At 57.2% G+C, this 25,843-nt stretch overlaps 7 protein-coding genes across 7 annotated transcripts; 3 read left to right on the top strand and 4 right to left on the bottom strand.

The window, feature by feature from the left end:
- Window positions 1-644: 644 nt before the first annotated feature.
- Window positions 645-4,915, bottom strand: DCS_05214 (uncharacterized protein; the record flags this gene model as incomplete). The annotated part of the gene is made up of 3 exons (XM_040802520.1): window positions 645-1,571; window positions 1,646-2,227; window positions 2,303-4,915. 3 exons carry the CDS (start codon window positions 4,913-4,915, stop codon window positions 645-647), a joined length of 4,122 nt encoding a protein of 1,373 aa, XP_040657553.1.
- Window positions 4,916-7,716: 2,801 nt separating this feature from the next.
- On the top strand, window positions 7,717-11,398 carry DCS_05213 (centaurin beta; the record flags this gene model as incomplete). The annotated part of the gene is made up of 5 exons (XM_040802519.1): window positions 7,717-7,780; window positions 7,849-8,447; window positions 8,509-8,575; window positions 8,635-9,988; window positions 10,069-11,398. 5 exons carry the CDS (start codon window positions 7,717-7,719, stop codon window positions 11,396-11,398), a joined length of 3,414 nt encoding a protein of 1,137 aa, XP_040657552.1.
- Window positions 11,399-15,736: 4,338 nt separating this feature from the next.
- DCS_05212 (checkpoint kinase 2-like protein) lies at window positions 15,737-18,147 on the top strand (the record flags this gene model as incomplete). Its single annotated transcript, XM_040802518.1, has 5 exons — window positions 15,737-15,778; window positions 16,004-16,562; window positions 16,613-17,205; window positions 17,270-17,639; window positions 17,696-18,147. 5 exons carry the CDS (start codon window positions 15,737-15,739, stop codon window positions 18,145-18,147), a joined length of 2,016 nt encoding a protein of 671 aa, XP_040657551.1.
- Window positions 18,148-19,060: 913 nt separating this feature from the next.
- DCS_05211 (eukaryotic translation initiation factor 3 subunit M) lies at window positions 19,061-20,454 on the top strand (the record flags this gene model as incomplete). Its single annotated transcript, XM_040802517.1, has 2 exons — window positions 19,061-19,623; window positions 19,719-20,454. The coding sequence occupies 2 exons, from the start codon at window positions 19,061-19,063 to the stop codon at window positions 20,452-20,454; spliced, it is 1,299 nt and encodes a 432-aa protein (XP_040657550.1).
- A 580-nt stretch (window positions 20,455-21,034) lies between these two features.
- On the bottom strand, window positions 21,035-21,712 carry DCS_05210 (uridylate kinase; the record flags this gene model as incomplete). The annotated part of the gene is made up of 1 exon (XM_040802516.1): window positions 21,035-21,712. One exon carries the CDS (start codon window positions 21,710-21,712, stop codon window positions 21,035-21,037), a length of 678 nt encoding a protein of 225 aa, XP_040657549.1.
- An 801-nt stretch (window positions 21,713-22,513) lies between these two features.
- DCS_05209 (stress responsive A/B barrel domain protein) lies at window positions 22,514-23,111 on the bottom strand (the record flags this gene model as incomplete). Its single annotated transcript, XM_040802515.1, has 3 exons — window positions 22,514-22,681; window positions 22,787-22,897; window positions 23,046-23,111. The coding sequence occupies 3 exons, from the start codon at window positions 23,109-23,111 to the stop codon at window positions 22,514-22,516; spliced, it is 345 nt and encodes a 114-aa protein (XP_040657548.1).
- Window positions 23,112-23,829: 718 nt separating this feature from the next.
- On the bottom strand, window positions 23,830-25,184 carry DCS_05208 (alkaline serine protease; the record flags this gene model as incomplete). Its single annotated transcript, XM_040802514.1, has 4 exons — window positions 23,830-24,030; window positions 24,081-24,593; window positions 24,671-24,856; window positions 24,909-25,184. The coding sequence occupies 4 exons, from the start codon at window positions 25,182-25,184 to the stop codon at window positions 23,830-23,832; spliced, it is 1,176 nt and encodes a 391-aa protein (XP_040657547.1).
- Window positions 25,185-25,843: the final 659 nt, after the last annotated feature.

The raw sequence follows: 25,843 nt of genomic DNA, 5'->3' as shown, positions 1-25,843 counted from the left end.
GGTCACCATCGCATGCACGCACCCAAAATGCGACAAGTTCGCCTGCACTCCATCATGCGTGCGTCTTGATCGAGTGCCTGCTGATGAAAGGCTCATCATTCCGTGCCCAAGAACGAAGCCCTGCGCGGCCATTCCTTTCTTGCCCCTCCCCCAATCGACGGCGAGGCATACGAGCACGAGACGGCTAGGCCATCCAGCTTCATTCGGCTACATGTGCAGATAGATCAACGTAATCATACCATGCCACGCTATGAGGGAGTAGCAAACAGTGTGTGATCGTCATCATCGCCTTGGCTCGGATCCCCGACCCCCGCAACCCGTTCTCCCTTTTCAGATCCGCCGTGCCCCGCCGTGGCAGCGAGGCCCTCCGTATCTGTGCGAACGTGCGAATGTGGGAAAAGAAAGCAAAAAGGAAGCTTCGCATCGGGAACGGATCGACATCCGCCATCGACGAGGCCAAGAAAACCAAACATGGCTCGCTAGTCCGCTTCCGATGCTCACACCATGTCGCTCACTGTCTTGCTAATCAAATGAAGCTTCTCCCGGGGGGGGGGGGGGGGCAAAGGGAGCCGACGTCTGGTGCCGTGTCCCGCATTCGCAGGTCGGCGAGCCCTTCCGTGCCGCCTCCCACCGTCGACCATGGCCTACCGCCGCGGCAGGTTGTTCCTCCCAAACTGCCCGCCCCCCGCGTTCCACCCCTGAAGCACGCTGTTCTTGACAATCAGCGCCGCCGCCGCCGTCGTCGCCTGTCGCTCCTTTTGCCGGTGTCGCTCCTTGAGGTAGTTGCCCGCCTCGGGCCGCATGCGGAGGATGCGCAGGATCATATCGTCGCTCGGGTCCGCCTGCGCCTCTCTCCGCTTCGCCTCCTTGGCCTGCCGCATCGTGCCCAGGTTGCGGCTCATCATGATGCTCTTGCCGCGCTTGATCGTTCCCATGCTCGCAAAGGCGCCGGCGCCGCCAAAGCTCGCCCCGAAGCCCGCCGGCGCCGACATGCGATTCTGCGGCGCGCCCTGCCGCTGCAGTGCCGTCTGCGCCTGCTGCGCGGCCGCCGACGCGATCCGTTCCGACTCTCGGATGAGGCCGTTGGAGTCTTCAAAGTAGAAAAAGTTCAGCGAGGCCAGCTCGTGCCACTTAGGCGACTTCAGCACCTCGGACGGCACGCCGAGCTGCTCCCCCGATTCCTCGTCCCGGGCGTTGAAGAAGTCGAAGAGCATCTCGAGCCAGCGGTACACCACATCGAGCTCCTTGCGCGTGAGGGGCTTCTTCGTCGACGGCTTCTCCGACAGCGGGGGCACCAGGAGGTTCTCAATCGTCATCAGCACCTCCTTCCACAGCCGCGTCATGACCGCCGTCATCGTCGCCTCCGTCAACGTCTGCTTCATGATGGCGAAATTCTCGTCAAAGTAGGCGAAGAGGGGCGCGAGCGCGCCCTCGACCTGGTCCGCCGTCATCGCCGGCGCCGTCGATGTACGCCGCTTCCACAGGCTCGTCACCGACGCGCCGATGCCGCCGGTGCCGACCAGGCTTCGCAGCGTCTCGCGCGAGAGGGTCGAGTTGATCTGCGCCGTGAGCTGCCCCGCCGAGTTAGCGTGGCACGGTCGTCGAGGGGAGGAAAGGGGGGTCTGGCCATGGGATGGCTGGCTACCTTGTCCGTAATCTTTCGCACCATGTCCCTCTCCGTCCTTTTCAGGTGCCGGAAGGCTTTCCCGAAGTGGAACTGGATGTCGTCGCGCTCCCCCTCCATGCTGACCCGGATCAGCAGGCGCCCCTGGGAGTCCAGGTCCAGCCAGAACTCGCGGGGAAGATAGTCGCCGAAATGGGCCGGGTCCAGCTTAAGCGACGTCCGGCCGACGTAATCGTGGTCGCCAAAGGTGTCGTAGTCCCAGATGGTGCATGTGACATTGACCGGGCCCTGAACCGTGACCTCGAAGGACTCATCCCACCGGGGGTTGAGGTTCCGGTGGATGATGCGCGTCTTGTGGAGCCGTTTCTGATACTCGTCCCCGAAGACAACGTAGGGGTCGCTGTACCCGCTGGCATCGCATGCCTTGAGATCCTCGGCCTCCATGACCTTAATCGTGAAGGTGTACTTGCTCGGTTTGCGAACCTTCTTCTTGGGGCCGTCGATCCGCTCGAGCACCGAGGCGCACGCTTCCGAGTTCATGCTCTTCTCCAGCTTGTCGAGCTCTTGCATGGCGTATTCGATATTGTTGAGCTTGACAAAGGACTGCCGAGGCGTTAGCATCCTGCCGGATGCCTGATCGCAAGGAGGATTTGGCATGTCCGTGACGAGCTCACTTACCTCGGGGTAGAACTGGAAAGGCTCGTACTTTCCCTTGCTGCTCCAGGCATCCTTGGCCAACTGCATCCACTTCTCCTGCGTGCTCCTCGTCTGAGACGACAGTTCCTCGGCCGACGGGCGGTCCATCTCCTTGATGAATCGTTGATCGACGACGTCGCAGTAATGGCCGATGCCGATCGACACGGCCCGGGCCAGGGCCGTCATGAATCGCGCGTGGTGCTCGTCGCTGTCCCACTGCAGCGCGAAGACTCGATCGATCGTCTGGTTGAGCAGCATGAAGAGATCAATAATGGACACGCTATGTCGCTCCGAGTCTCGGGCAATGTCCTCGGGGTTCTCCGCTCGGACCTGAAACTGGTCCTGCTTGATGGCCTGCTCGACAAACTCGGTCATCCTTGTTTCGGCGGCGCATATCCAGCGCCAGACGAAATCAACCAGGAGCGTCTCCACGTCGAATTCGAACGGCACGTCTGGGAGCGACTCTCGGTGGATCCGGCGGATCTCGACCAGCTCACCGTAGAGCTCGAAGCCATCTTGAATGTCAATCTCGTCTCCCGTTTCGCCGACGCGCCGCATGATGGCCTCGATGATGGCACCCGCATCCTTTTCGAAGCTCGGAAACGCCTCCTGGACCAAAACCTCGAGCGGGTTGACGCCCATTATGGTGGGCAACTTGTTGTAACGCTTGCGTATCCGATCACACAACTTGGCGACGGATTTCCCCAGCTTCACGACGTGGCCAAACTCCCATTCCTCCTTGTGGGCCGGTATCTCCTTCTCCATGTATTGCCGGTACACTTCCGCGGCACTCTCGCGGAGGCCCTCGCGCAGATGCTCGGTGAAGCTTGTCATGGTCGCGGCCTTGATGGAAAAGGTTGCGTCGTTCTCGACGTGTTGTTGCAGAATACAGAGGACGGCAGAAATCCTGGGCGGCTTCGTATCGTAGCACTGCTCCATGAGGTCGTAGAGCTCGCGGAGGAGCGCGTCGTGAAGGCTGCGAAGGGTATGCTGGTAGACGGCGAAGTCGTGGATTGTCCAACGGCTCGAGCTGATTTCATTCAGAGGCACGGCATACTGCGACATGGGCGGCGGCTTCTTCGGTTCCGGCAGGGGCGATTTGACAAAGTCGAACACGGCATCGAGCTCCTCGGGTATTATTTCGCGGTCGAGAAACTTGCGGGTCGCCACCTCGAGCAGAGCGATGAGACGAGAGAACTGGGGGATTCGCCATCGAACACATAGCTCCGTCATGAGCTCCAGAGACGGTCGGGATAGGGGTTGGTAATCGACTTCCGGGTCGGCGTGAAGTTGGTCAAAGGTCATGGCCTGCTGAAGAATATACTTGAAGATCGCCCTCGGGTCCGGAGGCACAAAGGTGTAGCCGGGTTCCTCGACCGGCCGAATGGTACTCGGCTCGGCAATCATGGAGAGCCTGCTGAGGCTCGCGGCGGGATCGAAGCCCAGGACGCTGTCGTCGGCCGTGGTGAGAAGGCGGCCGAGGTCTGCATAGGCCTGGTCGTCGACAAACATGGACGCAGACCGGGTGGGCACAGGGCGGTCCGGCCGGTTGGTCGATCTTCTCGCCAGCTCGGGCTTCGCCATCAGGATGCTGTGCATCATCTGCGAGAGATGCGGTGCCTCGGACTTCTTCCACTCCTCAAACGCATCCTCGACGTCGAACTCTTGGCTGCCCAGGGCGCCAGACCCGTTGGAGTTGAGGCGGAGTTGGTATGACTTGAGATCCTGAAGGGCAGCCTCTTCGCTCCAAACCTGGCGGTGGTCGTTGATCTCGGACTGGACTTCCGACAGGCTCAGGCCAAAGATGGCGACGACAACCTGGACCATGGGCATGTCCTTGACGTCATAACTCAAGGGCACGACCACCTCGATGGTTGTGCCGACACCGTCCGAGCCACTGTCGACAAGGTTTTGGTCGTTTGTCAGGAGCTTGGTCTCGAGCGAGTTGAGTCTCGTGACGAGTTCCGGCCGGTCGCGATCGTGACCGTGATCGCACAGAATTTTCGTCGCCAGCCTCACGAACATGGCCAGGTGGCGGTCCGGAAGCATCTTCCACGACTCATCATCCGGTGCCCGGCCCTTCTGGGCAGCCTTCGTGGCCGATGAGTAGAAGATGAGGACGAGAGGCTCGAACTTTCTCTCCTTTTCCATATTCTTGCGAAACGTCTTTTCGGAAAAGGCGGTGTAAGCCTCGGCAAAGCTCCTCTTGACCGCCGCATCGTTGAAGCCGGGGAGGGTCTCGGTGCCGGTCAGAACTCCGCCGAAGCGATCGAGCAGCAGCGTGGCGAAGCCGTGGGGGAGTTTCTGGCTTGAGGAGCCCCCGGAACCATATTCCTGGAGCAGCTGGCCAACACTGATGTGCGATCGGGCCGGTTGTTTCGTCGGCGGGGACACGTATTGTTTCCGCTTGGCCTTGGGCTGCAGGAGGTAGTGGAGGTAGGCGGTGCGGAGGGCGAAGCTTCGGGCTTCCTCGTGGTCGACGACCACGTTCTGGCCGCGGACGCGCGAGGGGGTTCGAGTCCTGGTCGAGGTATTGTTGCCATTGTTATGCAGCCGACGGCTAGGCTGGCCGGATGGCCGCGACGCCGTCGACATGGTTGGCGGTGGTCGACGAGGGTGTCAGTCGACGTTTAGGCGGCCAGCAAATGCCCACGACAGGGTTGGCGACAAATGCGCAAGGTCATGACCAACAGGGGACCGTCGTGGATATGGAAGCTATCCCAGCCAGCGTCAGGCAACGAGCGGCCAAACCTGCGAACGCGAGGGAGTGCTGGTGGTGGTCACGGGGCGGTGACCAAGGGAGTGGTAGTTCCAGCGGTCGGACGCCGTCAACGACGTGGTGCAAGTGCTGGTGCGTCAGTGCATGAAACGGGGCAATTCATGCGACTGAGTGACCAGCCTCCAGGGCACTCGGCGGTGGAAAGGCGACCGCGACTCCCCCTCCCACCCAATCGCAATAGCCCGACGTCATCCGAGCGCTGGCGCGTCCTAGGCCCTGAACTGGTACCAGTGGCACTAACTCGCTGGCAGCACGGATACTAGCCTTTGCGATATGCCTGCTTGTATTCCACGTTGACCGTGTACATATTATTACTGTAGGTGCAACAGCACAGTAGGTGTACTGTACTTACTTAAATACCTAAGTAGTACTTACTTACAACTACGGATACATGTACTCCGTACTTACTACTAAGGTAAGTAAGTAATACAGTAATTGTAAAAATGCAACAGGGTCCGCAGGGTCTAACGAGTATCTTTTTAGCGCCCCCAAGGCGCAAGCCGGAACGCATCACTCTCCCGTCGCCTGCCATTCTTCGAGATAACGAGCGCGAGGAAATAACATGGCGCATCACGCGGGAGCATTTCCAAGAGCGCTTGCTGAAGGAGACTATTGAGGTTTCCATACGCATAACCTGACATCGTAGTGATAACTTTCCCGGGATGTTACTGGGCGTCTCGGATTCGAAGCGCAGTAACGTTTCAAGCGAGGAAGAGGAACCGTGGGGCCTCCCAACGCGCACGTCGCCCACTAGAATATCTGCAGTACTTGCTCCCTTCCTTTTGTTCTGGTGCCAGGTGCAAATGCATTCATACTGCACCGCCGCTGGCCTAGCCGAAGCACGTCACCGCTGACAAGGGCCACTTGACATGCAGGCCTGCAGGATTGGCAAGCTACCGCGTGCACAATGCCGACTTCATTCAAGGCTCGTGAAAGCAGTCGATGGCCGGTGCACGGCATTTGGGTACGGTGGTATCGGTTCGGGCCTGGGGAGAAGCTGACGACCGACTGCAAGTACTGTACGGAGTACATGGACAAATCTTAGCAGCAGGCCCCAAGCCCGTGCCGTGACCATGACCTTGGTACACACAAAGAGGAACACCGCAAGCACGGCGGATCACCACGCGTCTCCTGCTACTCACAACGTTTCGGCCGCAGCTAAAGGTAGAGCACGATGGACGAGTAATCATAGACGTGCTGGTTCTCACTGCACGAGGCTATGCTGGCTGTTTTTTGTGCAGGTCATCGGCACATGTGCGTGCACCTGGATGGCGTATCATCAGTCGCGAGGTCCAAGATACTCACAATCCTAGTATACTGCCATGGCCAATCATGGCGCCAGCCTGCTCCTTGTTGAGCCAGCCCAGGGTGCGTTAGGGCTGGTGCCTGGGGTACGTTCTCGGTGTCACCGATCGCTGGGTCTTATCTCTAAACCTGGGAGAACGAGACGTCCGTACTCTAACGTACTGTACTTGTATCTGCTACAGTTGCCTACCAGGTACCTACTAGGTGTGTACAGTACGGAGTGCTCCGTACATAGGTGCTAATTACTTACCTTAAGTACATGTACTCCGTACTGTAAGTACAAGACTAGGGCCAATGCACCAAAGATGACAGGTACCACTACCCGCTGGGTACATGCGCTGTACTACATATAGATGGTATTAATAGCATGCAAGGAGCGAATTGTTCAATCCGAACTCTACCACTTGGGCACTGGGCAGGTCTACAAGTACTTGCGGTCTCAGTGCCTTGGCACGACACAAGTACTTTGTAGGCTCTATTGTGGCATGGTACGGGGGTGTGCTGCGCCGCAGCTTGGATCCATGGTTCGTCACATGGCAGTACGTGTGCCCAAAGCACTCGCGCACAGTGGGCGAAACGAATACAATTATTATACAAACTAATACTCCGCACTCTGGCCGTTAAGTGTTACATTTGGAGAGTACTAAGTACTAGGTACTTGATACACGTCTTCTGAACCTAAGCAGTGCTGTAAGTATTACTCCGTTCCTAGTACTTGAGGGCACTACTGCAAGTAAGTATGTACAAGTAGGTGTAAGTACTTCGTGGGACAAGTCCCTACCGAGCTACCTAGTATTCATGCTCCACCGCGTTGGGGCACGAACCTGCCTGCAGCTTCAGGGGCAGTAGCAGGCGGCGCGTGGTCGCTTTGAATCGCTGGATCGTTTGGTTGGCGCCTCCTGCCCCCCCCCCCCCCCCCCCCCAAATCGACGTTAGTACAGTTGCACAGGTGACACAAGGTGACAGGCACCGTCTCTCACTTTGCTCTCTTCATCCCCACCGTGGCGTCGTTCATCTCACATCGCCATCCCCAATGAATGTCGACGACGCCCGTGAATCGCGGCCACATAGTTTTTTTTTTTATTTTGCTCATCGCTAACCCCTGCATCGCTCGCCAGAGTTGCCATTCCTCTCGGCCCTTCCAGAAACGATACCGTGCGCCAGATGACGGCCTCTGCTCCGCTCAGAGCCTGAGCCCCGCGCTGCCTGTCTCTTCTGTTCGTCTGTTCGTCCGCCCGTCAAGAGGAGCGACGGGAGGTGGTAGCGTCAACTTTTCATTGCCGCCCTCGGCCGCCGCCGGCCAGTATTCGACATGGGCAATGTCAGCAGCAGGCCCGGTGATGGGTCGTCTCTGTACCTCAGAGACCAGAGCCGTCGTGCGTTTCTCCCGCAGCGGCCCTCGAACGTTGCCGACGCGGCGCAGAGGCTGACCGACTCGTCGTAGTGACCATCTCGTCGCTCGTCATCACGAACCCCCGGAAGCGCAGCTCCATCAACATCGTTCCCAATGCATTTCCAGCGAGCAGAATATCCGTCTTCCGGCCGACGAGCGATAGCTCTTCCATCGAATACGTTCAAGTGAGTCCAAGCATGCGACTGCGTGGCGCGTTTTTTGCGACGGTCCTCGACGTCGTGGACGCTGACACGGCCATGATTTCAATCCAGGACCCAGAGCCTCCGAATAATGCGGACGGCACCCCCAACGTCCTCCTCAAGTTGAACGGCGACGACGAGCTCATCTTTACCTTCACCTTTGTCATCCGACAATCACTGCAACAGGCCGGGGCCGACGGCAAGCCCGTCGCAACCGACACGGTCATCCCCGGCCTAACCTACGTCTGCGCCTCTACCCCGCGCGAAGTCGAGAACCTCGTCACGCGAGAGTTCCATGCCGACCCGAACCTTCATAAAAACGCCAACGTGGACCTCGTCGGGGATTACAGCACCGCCGGTAACCCTTCCGTCTCGTTCGAATGGACCTGGAAGTGGAGGCCGCCCAAGTCCGTCGAGGACCGAGGGGGCGGTTGGAGGAACTCGTGCAGCGTACACACCGAACCTCGCCTGCCGAGTCTACGAGGAACCCTCCGCTGACGGGAAATACCAGTTTGTCGAATACGACTCGCGCGCCCATCGCCTCGTCACCCTCGCCAGCTTCTCCTACTGGGTCTCGAGTAGGTGCCTCGGCTCGGATTCGGCCGGATCGGGAACGCTGCTGACCTACGATGCGCAGATGCTGCCACGCCCCTCAGCCATCCCAACTCCCCGTCCCCACCATTCCTGCTGGCCTCGCCCCCGAAGATCCGAGTTGCCTCGGCCCAGTCGGTCGATTCGAGGCTGACAGGCTTGATCGACATCGAAGAGCCCATCTCGCCCCTGCTGTCGCCGAACGACGCGACTGCCTTTTCCATAATCCACTCCAAGGAGCCGGTCAAGGTCGATGTGCCTTGCCGCCGGCCTGGCGATGACGTCGCCGTCGCCGACGACGGTCCCGTGTTTCGCGCAACCCTCAAGGCGCTCGAGCAGAAGACGGGCAACATGCGAACGCAGATGAAAAAGGTGCTGAAGCGAGCCGAGCAGGCCCATCTGTCGCAAATCGAGGCCAACGATGCATTCGTCGCCTTCATGGACGCCTTGCGCGAGGCTTCGTCGACCAACGCCAACGCCATCCAGCCGGCTCTGGAGCACTACTTTGACAGCATCGCCCGCGAGGTGCTGGCGAACGAGCGACAAAGCACGACCAACCTGCAGAAGATCATCATCGAGCCGCTCACCAAGCTGTACCAGCTGGACATCAAGCAGGCCGAGTCCAAGAAGCGCGACTTCGAGGAGGAGAGCAAAGACTACTACTCGTACGTTTCCCGCTATCTGGGCCAACGCCAAGACTCGGTCAAGGCCAAGAAGCTGGCGGAGAGCGATTCCAAGTACCAGAACAAGAGGCGAAACTTTGAGCTGCAACGCTTCGACTACTCCAGCTTCGTCCAAGACCTCCACGGTGGCCGCAAGGAACAGGAAGTCCTGTCCCACCTTACAAAGTACGCCGACGCCCAGACGAAAGGCTTCCTTTCGACGGCCAAGAGGATCGAAGGGCTCATTCCCCAGCTGGACGCGCTGTCGACCGAGGTCTTGGAGGCCGACAAGGAGTACCAGTACCGACGTCAGGAGCGAGAGGAGAAGCGGCGCGTCCTGGAGAAGAGCAACACTCCGTACATGGAACCGGAACAGGCCAGCCTCAGCAGCTCGGCGCCTCTCACGTCGCATGCCAACGGCAACACGGGCAACCTGTCCGATTCGGAACTCGGACGAGCGGACAGCACCGGGTCCCAGGTGAAGAATGCCATCTCGACGGGAGCCTCTCACGCAGCCGTCGGCCACGGCGTCGAGCTCTCGCGGTCGCCCGGCAGTTTGGGCCACGCCTCGGTGAGCAGCCCCGCGCAGGGCTCCAAGTTCAAAGGCATCCGTGACCTCGAGGAGAGAGATTCGTCCCAAAGCTTCGTCACCCAGCGGAAGGAGGGCCTTCTCTGGGCCTTGAACAGACCTGGTGGCCACGTAGATCCGAGGAACCTGAACAAGCAAGGCTGGCACAAGTAAGTGGAGGACCGCCCGCTGCCTCCTGCGTTGCGGAACGAAGGCTCCGCCCATGGCACGCCACTAACGACCCTCGCAGGTTCTGGATCGTCCTCGATCAAGGGAAATTGTCCGAGTACAGCAACTGGAAGCAGAAGCTGGACCTCCACATGGATCCCATCGATCTGCGGATGGCGTCGGTTCGCGAAGCGCGCAACGCCGAACGACGATTCTGCTTCGAGGTCATCACGCCGAGCTTCAAGCGTGTCTACCAGGCGACGTCGGAGGAAGACATGAACAGCTGGATCGTGTCCATCAACAACGCCCTGCAGAGCGCCATGGAAGGGCGGGCCCCGCAGGACAGGGCAGCGCCGGCGAAGAAGTCGGGAGACTCGTCGATCAAGCGGGACATCGGCTCCATCCTGACGGGCAAGACGCAGTCGCTCGGTCACGGCGCCCAGCCGCCGCACCACCACTCGAGCGCCGCCAGCGGCGTGCCATTCCGGCGAATAACGGTGGGCGCTCGACCGAGCGTGCTGCGGACGACCAGCTCCGGCTACGACGACGACCCCGACAAGCTGCTGCAGATGGTGCGCGATGCGGACCAAGGCAACAACTGGTGCGCCGACTGCGGCTCCGGGTCCAAGGTCGAGTGGGTGTCGATCAACCTGGGCATCATCCTCTGCATCGAGTGCAGCGGCATTCACCGATCGCTGGGCACGCACATCAGCAAGGTCAGGTCTCTGACGTTGGACATCAAGTCCTTCACCGTTGATATTGTCGAGCTGCTCCTCCTCATCGGGAACCGGGTGTCGAACATGATCTGGGAGGCCAGGCTCGACGCGGCGACGACGAAGCCGACTCCGCAGGCGACTCGCGAGCAGCGTCTCAAGTTCATCACGGCCAAGTACGTGGATCGGGCCTACGTCGAGCCTCTCTCGGCCAACCTGTCGAGGTACCCGACGGCGGACGAGACGATGCTGGCGGCCATCAAGAAGAACGAGATTCAGCAGGTGCTCTACGCGCTGGCGCTGAGGGCCAACCCCAACGTCGTGGACAAGATGAGGGGAACGCACGCCGTGTGGCTCGCGCTGGCGGCGGCGGACCCGGCCTCGCCGTCGCCGACACCGGGCACGAGCTCTCCGGCGGACCAAGAGTGCAAGGCGGTGCCGTTCCCGGTTGCGGAGCTGCTCACGCAAAACGGCGCCGAGATTCCCGCGTCGCTGCCGGCCTTTCCGCTCGGACGATTCGCCCAGCAGTATTTTGAGCAGAAGATTGGGAAAAGTAGGGCCTCGGCGGGCGACGAGCTGTCGTCGCTACCCTCGACCTTGGGTGCGCCCGAGCGGTCGCAGCGCGAGAGGGAGTCTCGGCTGCAGAAGCGCGTCAGCGTCGGCGGGAGACTGGCGAAATCGCCCATCCCCGAGAGGTAGGAACCCGGATTCTGGGATCGATTGGCGGGCCTGACCCTCTGCTACCACATGTACGACCTTCCACCTCGCATGCGGAGTTTGGGGACGACGGCAAGTAATGAGACATGCTATTACTTATGATGACGATGGGCGTCGACTAGCCGTCTTTAGCTGGCAAGAGGTCCGCTCGTTTCGCGCGGGAACGGTATGAGTTTAACGTACGGCTTGACGGGAACGGGACTGGAGGGGAATCGACATTGGAGAGGGCACGCCCCGAGTAGGGTCGGCAGCCTCGACATGATGCCGGCTGGGCTGTGGGTCACATGGCGTCACCGGCCACGACGGGCGGGCGAGACGGGCCGACGATTCATGAAGCCGAGGAAGCAAGCGGCTGTGGACCGGCGATGCTCCCGGCAACAGGTTGGAAAACAAAAGTCGAAGAGGTGCTCGGGATGGATAGCTACCAATGTAGTTGCTAATGGTAATGGGAAGGTATCGTTTGGCCTCGCGCCTTGACACATGTACGCGCTTGGGGGAACGGCCATGAATCAGGGGATGAGATGTCCTTGTCTTAGCCATCTGCGTGGAGTATTGTGTTGCGCTGGTCGTCGGCGCTCTTCCGAGCCGCAACGATGGGTCAACTTGCAAAGCAGGGTGGCGGAAGGCATGGGCATAGATGGGACAAGGTCTGGTCTTGGATGGCGATAGTTCGCATGATGCTTTATTACCATTCGTCATGAGAGCACACATAGCTGCAGTATGTTCCCTTCCCTTTCTTCTCTCGCTTCGCTATAAAACCTGTTTATCGTCCTAGCCGCAGTCCGTTTAGCTGTCTTGTTGCGCCCTGGCGGCCGCTCGTGTTTTCCACTCCTCCGGGAGCCAGTACGGACACACGAAATAGTCGTGTTTTCTTCCACAAAGCTTCTCCATCAGGCACCACTGTAGCGTTTGTCTCATCCAGTGCCCATCCGGCAATCTTATATACCTTCGGTCGTCGGGGTTGCTTTCACACAAGATGGTAACTTCTGGACTTGAGTAGGGTCCAAGGCCGTCATGTTTATCACCCACCTCTGTGGCGATTCCAAGGCTCAGCGGAAGAAGCCACAATAATGTTGTTGCTCTCATGGTAGATGGATAATTCGTGCCTATTATTATTATAGTCGCCGATGTAAAGGTGAGATCGAAGTGAGCAAGAGACGAAGCCCGGTTCGGCGTGTTCACGAGACAGCGTCGCCTTTAATACTTCATTCCGCGCAGGTACAATCAAGGGGTGTTTTTTATTGGGGGCGGGGAGAGGGTATCATTACGTCTTCGATTCTACATATAGCTGGGCTATGGGGCAAAGAAGGTAGGTATAAGAGGAGAGTGAGGTGCCATGTTATCATCGGGTTTGTCGTCCAGGACGTGGCAATACCGTAATATTGAACGTCGTAGGATCTAGCTCTCGTTTAGTTTAATTTGCTGCAGTGGGGATGCGTTGCACATGTGCACTTGGAGTGGTACGGAGTCCAAATGGAGTTGTGTCTTTCGGTTCGGTCTGTCGGTGGATTTCGTTGGACTTGCTATTACGTATTACGGCTTTCCATCTCAATTCCGCATCGCCGTTCTGCTTACTGCTACGAATGCTACGTACAGTACAGTGCTTACAACTACTTACTGCACAGTACTGTATTTACAGTACTTCCAGGAAGTACTTACAGCACACGTACTTAAGTACCGTATCCGTACGTACAGTACACTTACAATTACCTATAGCAGATGTAGTTGTAAGTATGGGGAACAAGGACTTTGGAGCCTATCGTGCTGCCCCCTAGGTTGTCGAACATGCTATGCGCCTTTAAGAATCCAGAAAATTACAGGAGCGGCGCAGGTCAAGTGTCAAGTTTGTCCTTGTCCTGAATGCATTCATCTCCTTACATGCGCAACGGTAATCCATGCCATCCATGATGGTTTGGTGTTGCCATACCAAACAGAGTTTCGACACTCTGCATGTGCACAAGTATTCTCCATATGAAGAGTAGCCCCGTATAAGCGTAGGTGTCGCGCTATGTTTCCAAGTTTTCATGCCACATCTATATGTGCCATGCTAAGTCTCGAGTCGCCCGTGGTACATTCCGTAAAACAAAGTGTCATATCAGCGCAGCATGGTAGTTGCTTTTCAAAGTCTCCCAGGATGCCGAGTGCCTACCAAGGCGAACCAATTGCAGCAAGGATGACAACTGGAGGTCGCCACCATGTTGCGCGGCGTGACGGACGATGCCATGGTCATGGGGTGTGCGCTACGTTTGGTCATGACCAGCGGACGAGTTTGATGTCCGACTGACGCTGGTCACGCTTGCGTTGACCATAGGTACGGCGGTTCGTGCGCTCACAGTGCTCCGGAAGTGCACATGTACTGTACTGCTCTGGTAGTTGGTACGGAGGATATATGAGGGGCACAAGTACGACCTGGGTTTGCCTAATCGGCACCTATGTACTCCGTATGCCCAAGTAAGTACAAGTGCACATATTGGAGTGGCCAAAGTGTCGATTCACTTTGTATTAATTATCATTGGTAGCGCTACCAAAATTGAATCGTCACTTTGTCTTGTGATTGTACTTGATGGTTGGGGGTGTACCTGGCAAGAACTGTAGCCTGCATGCATTAATTGATACCAAGCTGTAAGTAAGCACATGTACTGTACGAAGTACGGAGTACGCACTGGATGCATTTCTACTACCTAGTACCTAGTACCTAGGCTCTAGGTACTAGGTAGGTACCTAAGTAGGTATGCCAACACTTCCCTGTACTTGCGCCTTACCTACAGCCTCTACAGGCAGGTACTAAAGTGCTGTACTTAGGTACGCCTACTCCGTCCTGTACTATAATTTCTCCGTACAGTAATTCCCTCGTACTTACAGAGTGCTTGTAGTATTAATGCTTAGCATGTACGCAGTACAATAGCCACAGCGTGCTTGTACTGTACGCGGCAGTGAGGGCAACAGTGTCAAAGTCTAGTCCTTCCCAAGTCACGTTCCCTATTGCTAACGCGGGATAGACACTTAAGCTCGAAGAGAGCATATTCCAAGGCTGCTGTACGGAGCGAGCACAAACACTTGCATTTGGAACAAGAAGGGACGGGTGTTCAGATACAAGCACACTTACACTCTGTTTCTACAATACTTATACACACCCAAGCACCAGTAGTTGTCGTAGTAGCATGCTTGTTGTACTCCGTAACTGTAACTGTTTGGGGCAAGGTGGAGCATTTTTGAGCCTCGCGTAACGCGTCGAGGCAGTGGCATCTTTCGGACACGCAGCTCGAACTGGCACTCGTACTGCCATTACGGAGTACAGGTGCCTCTAGTAATGCCTAGTGCTACCGGCGACCTATCCACTACCATAAGTAAGTACTCTACTAGATAAAACCTACCGTAGTACTCCGTAGTAACCATGTCCGCACTGTACTTGAGTACTGTAGTGCTTGTAACCTACAGTAGATACTCCCACTTGTACATGTACATCCCGGCAATGCTCAAGTACTTACAGTTACTTGTACATGTACTTGCTCACCTACCGCACGTGTACTTACTGATGCGCAACAAAGGGCTGGTCACCATCGTCAGCGCTCCGTGCAGTACCTTGCTCTGACTGCTCCTTGGATTGTGCAGAGGCTTGTTCTTGCAAGTGTGTGACTGTCGTATCGGCCAAGTCTCCTTCTTACGCACACTCTCTCTTTCCGTCTTCATCAATGGGGCTCAGCAGGCGCTTCGAGGGCCACACGGCAACACGGGGACACACGTGCACGGTGCTGCCGACGCGACCGGCAGGAGGGAGGCTGACTGGCGATCATCCGTACCTGTCAAGTTGTAGCGCACAGTCTAGTAAATACTTAGTACGTCCACATGTACATAGTAGGTGTAAGTACTAACATATAACTACTTAAGTTCATGTGCCAATTATTCAAGTACTTACGTGCACTTGGTACAAGAACGCGCAAGTGCATGTACAGTTGGTGTGCGGCGCATGTTGCAAGTACTTACTTACAGTATACGCCTAGTACGATTTTCTATAATTGTGCTGTACTTGCAGCAATAATACCTTGTGGCTTGCGGTCCCGTCCTCTCTCCTCCACCCCAAATAGAGTCGTACTTGTACTACTGTTACTCACTGTGCATGCACACCTACGCTTGACTCCACGTCGAGTCATCCATTCCATCCATCGACTCTGCTGCATTCACGGTACCCGGGCGCCCATCAGTAACTTCTTCGTACCGCCGACCGCGAATTGTTGCCAAACGCCAGACTTCCTTCGACAGGACAGGACAAGACAGCAGCACAGGACTACAGAGTGTGTAACCCGTTACGCTGCCAAGGAGATGGCGCCTCGCAATGAGAAGAGCCAATTGAAGCGTCCGTTGGTGAGTTTCGCCCACTGATTGACCGGCGAATTGCCGTTGCCCTTGTCTTTGCCGTTGCCGTTATCTTTGCCGTTGCCGCTGTCTTTGTCGTTGCCGTTGTCGTTGCCGTTGCCGTTGCCGTTGTCGTTGTTGTCGTTGCCGCCGTTGCCGCCCCAGCCATTCGTTCGTTCATTCGTCCACGCGCTTGCACCTTCCATCCGCTCACCAAACGTCTTGGAACTTCAGGGGTCGTTGCCTGAGGACGAAACCGAGTCGAAGAGGCCCCGACGCTCCGATCGTCTGTCCCAGGCCGGAGCCAACGACAAGACGGACAGGCAGCAGCTGCCGACTCCCGTAACCATCCCCGCCGACGAAAGCACGAGCGACGTTCCCAAGGAATCGACGGCGACGCCGCCTGCTCCCAGGACCGAGGAGGCGACGCCGCGCAAGGTCGTCGAGCCGTGGTCCCAGAGCCAGGCACTCTCCTCGCCCCCGCAGGACACGCAGCCGCTCAGCCAGTACGTCGACCGCCATCCCGCCCTCTCCGACGAGGTCGAGGACGAGGTGAAGGAGGGCGTTTGGGGATACCTGGTCCCTCTCGATCCCAAATATGGCGACAAGCCCCTCGTGATGAAGAAGCGGAATGCCTGTCCGTTGCGAGGCGCGATGCAAGCCGCGGCGAATGGACACGACCAGCCGTCCGATGGTAAATCTGCCCCGCTCAAGGAGGAGGAGGCCTACGAGCGCTCCAAAGTAAAGGGCGTCGCGTCCGGCGGCTATCTCATAGGCCGCCATCCCGAGTGTGGTGAGTCACCTCGAGCCCGCCTCCCTCTTCGTTGCTAAGCCCGCCTCCAGACGTCGTCGTCGGCGAAGGGGTCGTTTCCAACAGGCACTGCCTCCTCTTCGCCGAGAACAAGGGCACCGACAGCGTTGCCATCGTCGAGGACCTGTCCAGCAATGGCACCTTTGTCAACGAGGCCATCGTCGGCCGTAACCAGCGCCGGGAGCTCGAGGACCAGGACGAAATTGCCGTCCACGGCAAGGCGAGATTCGTCTTTCGGTACCCTCGAAGCCGACACACCAGCGCATTCCTGCAACAGTACACGCTCAAGGAGAAGCTCGGCAAGGGGCACTTTGCCGAGGTCTACTTGTGCGTCGAGAAAGCGACCGGTCAGAGGTATGCCGTCAAGATCTTCACCAAGCATCCCGGCGTCGAGGACCGGACAAAGACGGAGGGGCTGCAGCAGGAAATTGGTGTCTTGATGGGTGTCAGCCACCCCAACGTCCTCTGCCTCAAGGATACCTTCAACGAGCGAGACCGCGTCTACCTCGTCCTCGAGCTCGCCCCCGAGGGCGAGCTGTTCAACTTGATCGTCATGAAGCAGAAGCTGAGCGAATGCGAAACCCGCAAGCTCTTCCGGCAGCTTTTCCAGGGAGTCAAGTATCTCGTACGTCTCCTTGCCAACCTCTCTTGCTCGAGCCGCCCGGCAGCATGCTCATGTCCATCCGCAGCACGAACGAAACATCGTACACCGGGACATCAAGCCCGAAAACATTCTCATGGTCGACAAGGACATGCATGTCAAGCTAGCCGACTTTGGCCTCGCCAAGATCATCGGCGAGGAATCCTTCACCACCACCCTCTGCGGCACGCCCAGCTACGTTGCTCCCGAGATCCTCGCCGATTCCAAGCAACGAAAGTACACCAAAGCCGTCGACGTCTGGTCTCTCGGCGTCGTCCTCTACATTTGCCTCTGTGGCTTCCCCCCCTTTTCCGACGAGCTCTATTCGAAAGACTTCCCCTTCACCCTCTCGCAGCAGATCAAGAGTGGTCGCTTCGATTATCCTTCACCTTACTGGGACTCTGTCGGCGATCCGGCTCGTGAGTCTCGCCTCTCGCTCCCCGACTCTTGTCGTCTGATGCTGATCGGCAGGTAGTGGACCTCATCGACTCCATGCTCGTCGTCGATCCGGAGAAGAGATTTACCATTGAGCAGTGCCTGTCGCATCCCTGGCTCACGCAGAATACACCGGGCGTCGATGACAGCACCGGTGGTCTTGTCGGCGGAATCGCCGGCCTCGAGGTCCAACGACGCGCGCCGGTGCGTGAGAGAACGCTGCTCGCGACTCTCAACTCTGTCCAGGTGACCGCCGAGCTTCCTGCCGGGGAGAACAAACGCCCCGTCAAGGTCTACGCAAAGAACAAGCAGCGTATCACGAATTCGGCCAAGGAACCGGCCCCCGACAGCCAGCGGGCTCCTGGCGCGTTCATGGCCATGGGCGGTAAGGGTGACATGCCGCTTTACCCGGATGAAAGTGGAAGCATTTACCCAGCAGGGGACGCAGCTGGCAAAGGAAAAAAGAAGGCCAACGCACCTGCGAATCGATAAACGTCTACGATGACATTTCGTGCCTGGGTTGCCGTGGCAGACTTTGCAATCACTGCACCGGTCCATTTCCTTACAATGTCTCGAGAGATAGCCCGGTATTGATCGTATAGGGAGGGATTTTATATCAGTTTACGCCACATACTCATATGCAACCATCAGGGTAAAGAGACGCGACGGTGTAGTATGTTTTCATCTTTTGGTGTTTTGACGATGGAAATGGGCATACGATGAAAGATCATAGGTTTGATATTCTCCTCTTATTGCGTCCATTTTTGTATTCGTCCATAAACGTAAATACGAGACGATAGAAAAAACCGTTCGAAGAGTACTCCGTACAGGTAAGTACTCGCAGATAGCGGTGAGGTGGGTGGTGGAGACCGTTGCCCTGTAGTTGTTGTAGGCTGTCATTCAAAGAGCATGATACGGAGCACCAACAGCAGGTATTACTTGTACGGAGTATACATGCAAAGTACTCCGTATAAATACAGTACATGCATTCAAGAAATTCCTGTACTTGTCAATACTAAGAATGCTGTATTGGTGCAGTAAGGCCAAGTCCTGAAGCGATATTTAAAGTGCAAGCTGAGTTGTCAATAATCACGTGATACATCATGTGCGCGTCTTCAGAGTCACCGCCCTCGCTTAGCTCCCACAGACTCAGTGGGCAGAAAACTCGGCGGGGTGGGCCGCTCAAGTCCCACCACAGGGCTATTCAGGCGCCGACCCTGCCAGAACGCTTCACCTTCACATTTTCCGCTCGCTCTGCAGTGTGAGTTCCACCCCCTCTCACTTCTGCCGTCGATCGCGAAGGCACCTACCCCTCCCGAATCGCCCCTGGCCCTTACCCCCAACGACCAAAACATCGAGACCGACCGACCGATCGGTGAACGACACGATCGACCCGAGCCGCAAGATGGCAGCCACCAAGAGCAATGGCCAGCCCCAGCTGCTCTTCGTCGATGGTTCCTTCGAGGAGCTCGCCAGGGAAATGGCCGACTATCTGAAGGCCGAGGAGGCAAAGCAGCTGCTGACCAAGGAGGATGCACCTAAGGAAGAGGTCCTGTCGAAGCTGGTTGCTGCCTCGCAAGCCCTCAACACCGTGGCCGAAAAGGAGTACACGGCCGCGTCGAATCTCATGATCCATCTCGTTTTGCAGTCCGCCGACCCGAAGAAGTATCTGCCAACGCTCTGCAGTACCTTCTCCAAACCTCTCGCCAACTCGCCCGTCCACGGTCAGAGCCTGTCGCTCAACGCGCTAACGACGGTCTTCAACCTGCTCGAGCAGGAGGATCCCATTCGGGCACGCGTTTTCCGGGAGATTCTCAAGTTCTTGAAGGCGCATAGCATGTTCGACAATCTGCGGCCATACCTAGACAAGCTGCCCGAGTGGATGGAGTCGTGGGGTTGTGACGAGGAGATTGAGCGCAAGCTGTACGAAGAGGTTGCCGAAGCCGCCCTGGAAGGTGGCGACGAAGAGTGAGTGCTCACCGTGCAGGCAGCAGGGCTGCTTTCCTGGGCGGTTTTGCCATCAGGAATGGAAGTGAGCCATGGAAAGCTAACACCGGTCGCAGTATCTGCTACGAGTTCATCCTCAAAGCTCTCCGAACATTCGACGCTGATGAGAAGGACGAAATCACGTCGGAGGATGCCCAGAGGTTATCGCTCCGCGCCATCAGGATGGCCATTCTCTCCAACTCCCACTTCCTCTTCCAAGATATTCGCGCCATCCCCAGCGTCCAGGCTCTCAGCGACTCGCACCCAATCTTCTCTCAGCTCTTGAACATCTTTGCCGAGCAAGACCTCGAGGACTACAACGACTTCAACGAGGAGCACGAGGGCTGGGTAGAGAAGCAGAAGCTCGACCACGAGAAGATGCACCGCAAGATGCGGCTCCTCACCTTTGCCAGCCTCGCGGCCGCGACGCCGAGCCGCGAGATCGAGTATTCCAAAATCGTCAAGGCGCTTCAAATTCCGGCCGAAGACATCGAGATGTGGGCGATTGATGTTATCCGAGCCGGTCTCGTCGAGGGCAAGCTGTCTCAACAGCGCAACATGTTCCTCGTCCACAAAGTCACGTACCGCGTCTTCGGCCAGAAGCAGTACCAAGAGCTGTCGACCCGGGTGGATCACTGGAGGACAACGTTGCAGAACGTGCTGGGGGTCCTGCGCCAAGAGCAGAGCAACGCAAAGTCGCAGAAGGAGCGCGAGATTCAGGATTTGGAACGGAAGATGAACAACGCCGGCATGGGCGGTGGCCCTCGACGACAGCAACAACAGCAGCGTGAAAGGACGGACAATGACGACTAAAAGGCTCAATTCTACACTGGTGTGTATTCAAGGTGGCGATTTTCTTGTGTGTTCATACATGGTTGGGTGTCATGCCAGATGCTGGCAGTGATGAGGGCTTTGTTTTTGCGAATGGCGTAGCCGGTTCAGCATCCAAGTGTTTCTGTTTCCCCGCATCAGGGAGGCAAGTTTCCTTGGGTAAATAGATTCAATGAAACGAAGAGATGTGTAATACTCCAGAACTGTGTGTGTATGACGAGGGGCCGGAGTCGAACTTTTGACTGCGCCCGACGACTGGCTTTGGCCTGGAGTAAGAGGAGAAAAAAAATAGATGTATTGTGCTACAATGATAGGTGAAAGTTTCGACGAACTTGAACGGCATAGCCAGCAATGAGGTCCATGGCGACAATGAACGACGCCTTTCCCTCGACTCGTGCCGTCCCCTTTGCCAGCAGTGGGCACTACCTGTTCTAATGCGATTCAGCCCAATTTTCCGTACTCTATCCGTGTCCGTATCCCACATGGCGCGAAAAGATGAGACGCGCCGCCTGCCATACAAAAGAGATCTGGTGCTTATTGTTGCTGTCGTGGTTGATGTTTCTTAAAAATTGGCACCGAGGCGCTCTGCAAGCCGCTTCTGGGTGGTTGCATAAACGGAGTCAGGGGTGGCCGTGGCATCGACCTTGATGACCTTGCCCTCCTTCTCGTAGTAGTCGACGACGGGCATGCTCGTCTCGACAAATGTGCGGAAGCGTTTGCGGATGCTCTCGGCGTTGTCATCAGCGCGGCCGCTCGTCTTGCCACGCTCCATCAGGCGCTTCTCCATGACCTCCTCGGAGCAGTCGTAGAAGAGGACCATCTTGGCCGGGCAGACGGCCTCCTCAAACTTGTGGGCTTGATCCATCTTTCTGGGGAAGCCGTCGATGAGGAAGCGGCCGGTTACGGAGCCAGTCTTGCGCAGGGCATCGGTCATGGCATTCTCGAGGAGCTGGACGGTGACCTCCATGGGAACGATGAGGCCGTCCTTGATATAGCGGCGGATGAGGTCGCCGAACTGGGAGCCGGGCCGCTCCTGCTCCGCGCGGAGGAGGTCACCGGCCGAGAGGTGGGTGAAGCCGTGCTCTTTGACGAGCTTGGCGCATTGGGTGCCTTTGCCGGCGCCGGGGCCGCCGAGGACGAAGAGGACGGTGACACGGTCAGGGGAGAAGGTCGGAGTCGACTTGGCCGGGGCGGGGAGCTGGCCAGCGGCTGGTTTGGGTGCGTCGATTGCAGGAGGCATGTCTGCGGTTGATGCGTCAGCTTCTCGAGGTGCTACATGCCGTGGGTAGGTGGGACGAGCGAGCGAGCTGGCTGTTACCTTTGCGACGGTTCACAAGAGCGACGTATCCAAGGGATCCCAGAGCGATAATTCCGAAAAAGGGCCAGAACTTGACCCTGCTCGAGTTTCCTCGCAGGGGTTCAGACGAGTACATGCGACACGGTTGTCGGCGGACGAGGGCGCGAGATGTGAGGCTCGAGGAGGAAGCTGTGAAGGCGCTGGGTCGGCCTGCTCGGCGCCAGGGGATAGATATACGGGAAGCCATGGCGAGTTCCTGGGTCAGCACGGCGGAGGAGCGGGGGAGAAGGAGAAGGAAAGAAAGGGACTGGTCTCGGAAGTGAGGGCGGTGGGGTGACAGGCGAGCGCGTGGACGGACCGACGGAATAAAACGTTTAGTACGGGCCGAATGATGAGGAAACGTTGGCGATGCCTGAACGCGGTGTCACGTGGGGCCGCTCGAGCTGAGGGGGCCAGAGTGAGTGCTCCCTTCAAAGGAAACGGTTAGGTTCCTCTCGACGGCCGGCTTCTCCCCTGCCCACCCAAGGGCATGTATTGTACAGCGTACGATTGAAGAATTGCTCGGCCTGTGTTACAGTACATGCCAACATGGACAGCCATCACGTTTGAATCATGGTGCAAGTGGCCGTCCACATGCTCGGAGACACAGCATAATGGCGCATCGACCTGGCCGACGCCAGATCATCGATTCATCCTATTCAGCCAATCCATCGACCCAGTATGCGAGGATGAGCAACTGCGCGATCAGTAGTTTCCGGGCACAAAGTCAACAACCTGTCCCTTCATGACGACGGTGTCGGGTGAGACGATGTAGTTCTTCACAAAGGCCAGGTGGGCCGGGTCTTTTCGAACGTAGTAGTCGCGGTCCTCGACAGAAGCGAACTCGACAACGTAGGCGTGCGTGATGCCTTGCTATACGAATGAATGACGGATAGGTCATGGTCAGTTCAAGGTCAGTTGACATGGCGTTGGGACGGTGGAAATTTCGTCGAGGTCTCATGACATGGCAGAACGCACCTGCAGCCCCTCGATAGACATATCTTTGCCGCCCGACGAGGACTTGATGTACGGCTTCCTGGTCTCCGGGTGGACACAGGCTTCTTTTAAACCCAGAAGCTGGCCGATGCACTGGGCATGGTTCCGTCAGCAGGAGCAGGAAATGCCAAGGCGAGAGGGGAAGATGAGCATGGTGAGAGTGCCGAAGTCGGCGGGATGAGGGGCCGTAAGGTGCGGGCGTCGGTAGGTAGACAAGTGTCTGTACAAAAGGAAGACGAACCTCCTCGACGGCTGCGGCACTAGCATCGGGCTTGAACGCGAGCAAGACAATGTGTGTGACGGTCATGGCGGAATCGTATTGTCTATCCGAGATGGGGGAGCAGAAGGATCAAGCAAGCAGTGAGGGGAGGGCTCGCTGAAGGTTCAGGCCTGATGGTGCCCGAAGTGAGTGGGAGCTCAGGCACGCACAGTACTTATTCTCACGTACTATTATGCGCTGTATTTTAGCTGTAGTGTGTTGTACTTACTGTACGGAGTACAGAGCACTCGTTGAGTACTGTAAGTAGTAAGTACGGAGTATTACAGATATTACTTACTCTGTGTTAGCACATGGTATACTACGTACGAAGTACTCCGTACGGAGTACATGTAATTACCATTATTAATGTTCCTATGGCACAATCTGTAGAGTATTATATTAATTACACTGTACACCTACGAGGTAGAGCAACACGAAACGACAACGCCGATCAAGGAGCGGTCACGGGTGGGAGGCACGAGCGCTTACTTACACTGTACAATGGGCGTGGCCGAGTTGACATCACCAACACCTTGCAAACATGCTTCATCTGGCGTTGAAATCCATTGTTTAATTGCAACCAAACGAGTGTTACCCGCCCATTCATTCCTCTGTCAAGGTGCCACAGAAAAAGGCGCCGACGCTGCCTCCATTTCCTCCCTTCTTCGTACGAGCATCAACATTTCTGCACCATGATTCACATCGTCGCGTCGTCCACTGCTCCCAGCGAGATGGCGAATAAAAATATCGGTCGAGAAGCATCATCCTACTCCTCTCCATGGGGGTTGCCGTTGAAGGCGAGCAGGTTGAAAGTGTCGCTGGGTATGTCGGAAAGGACATCCTTGGTCGCGATCGTCTGCAGCTGTTTGCAGAGAACCTGAGGGTCGGAGAAGCCACGGAGGGCGCCAAAATAGGCACCGAGGCCTGCGATGTGCGGGCTGGCCATGGACGTGCCGGAAATCCTGTTCTGTCGGACGTCAGTCAGGTGCCTGGCATTGGCCAGTGATGACGACGTACCGTGCGGCCACCAATCCAAGTGGAGACAACGTCGCTGCCGGGGGCATAGATGTCCACGACAGGGCCGTAGTTGGAGAAGTCGGACCGCTCGTCGCTCGAGGTGCTGGCACCGACCGTGCAGACGGTCGGCTCCGACGCGGGCGAGTAGTTGCTAGCGTCGGTGTTGTCGTTGCCTGCCGCGACGGCGAGGAAGATGCCTGCCCTGATCATGGCCGCCGCCGCACTGTTGACCGCCTGGGAGAAGCCCCCTCCGAGGGACATGTTGGCGACGACGCCCTTGGGGCATTTGCGCGACCTCGAGTCCCGGATCGAGAAGTCGATGCCGGCAATGATGCCCGCGTAGGAGCCTCTCCCCGAGTTGTCTAGCACCTTGACACCATAGATCTTGGTCTTCTTGGCGACCCCGAACGTCTTGGCGCCTATGGTGCCGGCGCAGTGCGTGCCGTGGCCGTGCCCATCCGTCTTCTGGCCAATGATGAAGCTCCGGATCTGCGACGCCCGGCCCTCGAACTCCTGGTACCCTCCGAGGTCAGCAACCGGCACGAGCGACCTGTTGGGCATCGCCCCGAGAAGGATCAAGATGGACATACCGGGTGAGAAGATTCGATGCCAGTGTCGATGACGTAGGAACAGGTGCCGGCACCGGCACTGCTATCGTATTCGTATGTCGTGTTGCCTGGACGCCGGTGCGAAATGCGTCCGAGGCCCCAAGGGGCTCCGGGCTGCGTAACCAGGGCCGAAATGGTGACAACAGCATCTTGTTCAACATATTCGACCTGCAGTGCGTGAGCAGCCGTAGGTAGAGAAACCCGAAGCGTTTGGGCTCACATCTGGATGATGGCGGAGAGTCTTCAGCTCATCCTTGCTGAGATGGCCCGAGAAGCCACGGAAAGCATTGCTGAAGATATGCTCGGCCTTCTGAGTCAGGGCGTTGACGGTCTGATCAACGGACGCGATGGATGCACCGTCCTTGAACTTGACAATGTATTTGTCCGCAATGATCGAGTCGGCACCGCGCGGCGTCAGGAGAGGAGCTGGTTCCGCACGCTTGGCAGGCGCAGCCAGGACGGCGGGTAGAAGGGCGATGAGAATGGAAAGCTTCATTTTCGCGATGGAAACGAGTCCGGATGCTGGGCGGGCGGGAAATGAATATGGACTAGGGGCGCAAATACGAAGAGAAGAGACTACTCAAGAGATGGGGAGAAGAATATCGAACGAGACTGAGCAACCCATGATATTTATATCGAGACTGACATACCTGAAGCCGGTTACCTCGTATGAAGTCCTTCAGGGGAAGCCGTCCACGCAACGATCCGAAAGAGAGGCGAGAAGTCAAGACGATCAATTGCCGTCACCTTCCCTATGCGGCAGCTCGCTCTGCGTTCGCATCATTTGGTAGGAGGTAGGCAAGGAAACGGAGATAACACGACAGGTCCGAGAGAACTGGAATTGGCCGTACCTGAGGGGGAGCATTGCAACGCCGATATGGCAAGGCTCCGGCAATGTGAGGCCGAAATTTGCGTGCGAGGGCGAGGCGCATGGCATGGAAGCTTCTGTATGGATTCTAGTTTGAATCTAAAGACATTGCACTCATGTTGTTCAAAGACCACAACGCCCTTGTCATTCGCCGTTCGGCGATGGCGCGAAAGTGTGATTTGGACCCCAGAGGGTGCCCGGACCGGGAGTGGCAAGAGGCACCCCCATGCCGCTCACGATATGGTAGCACATGAGCTGTCTTTCGCTAAGATTCGTTTTCAGTCCGA

This window comes from Drechmeria coniospora, chromosome 02 (assembly GCF_001625195.1).
Source record: "Drechmeria coniospora strain ARSEF 6962 chromosome 02, whole genome shotgun sequence".
In the NCBI taxonomy this organism is placed as follows: Eukaryota; Fungi; Ascomycota; class Sordariomycetes; order Hypocreales; family Ophiocordycipitaceae; genus Drechmeria; species Drechmeria coniospora.
Note: the sequence above shows the minus strand (reverse complement) of the source record. Positions and strands in the feature narration are given on the sequence as shown.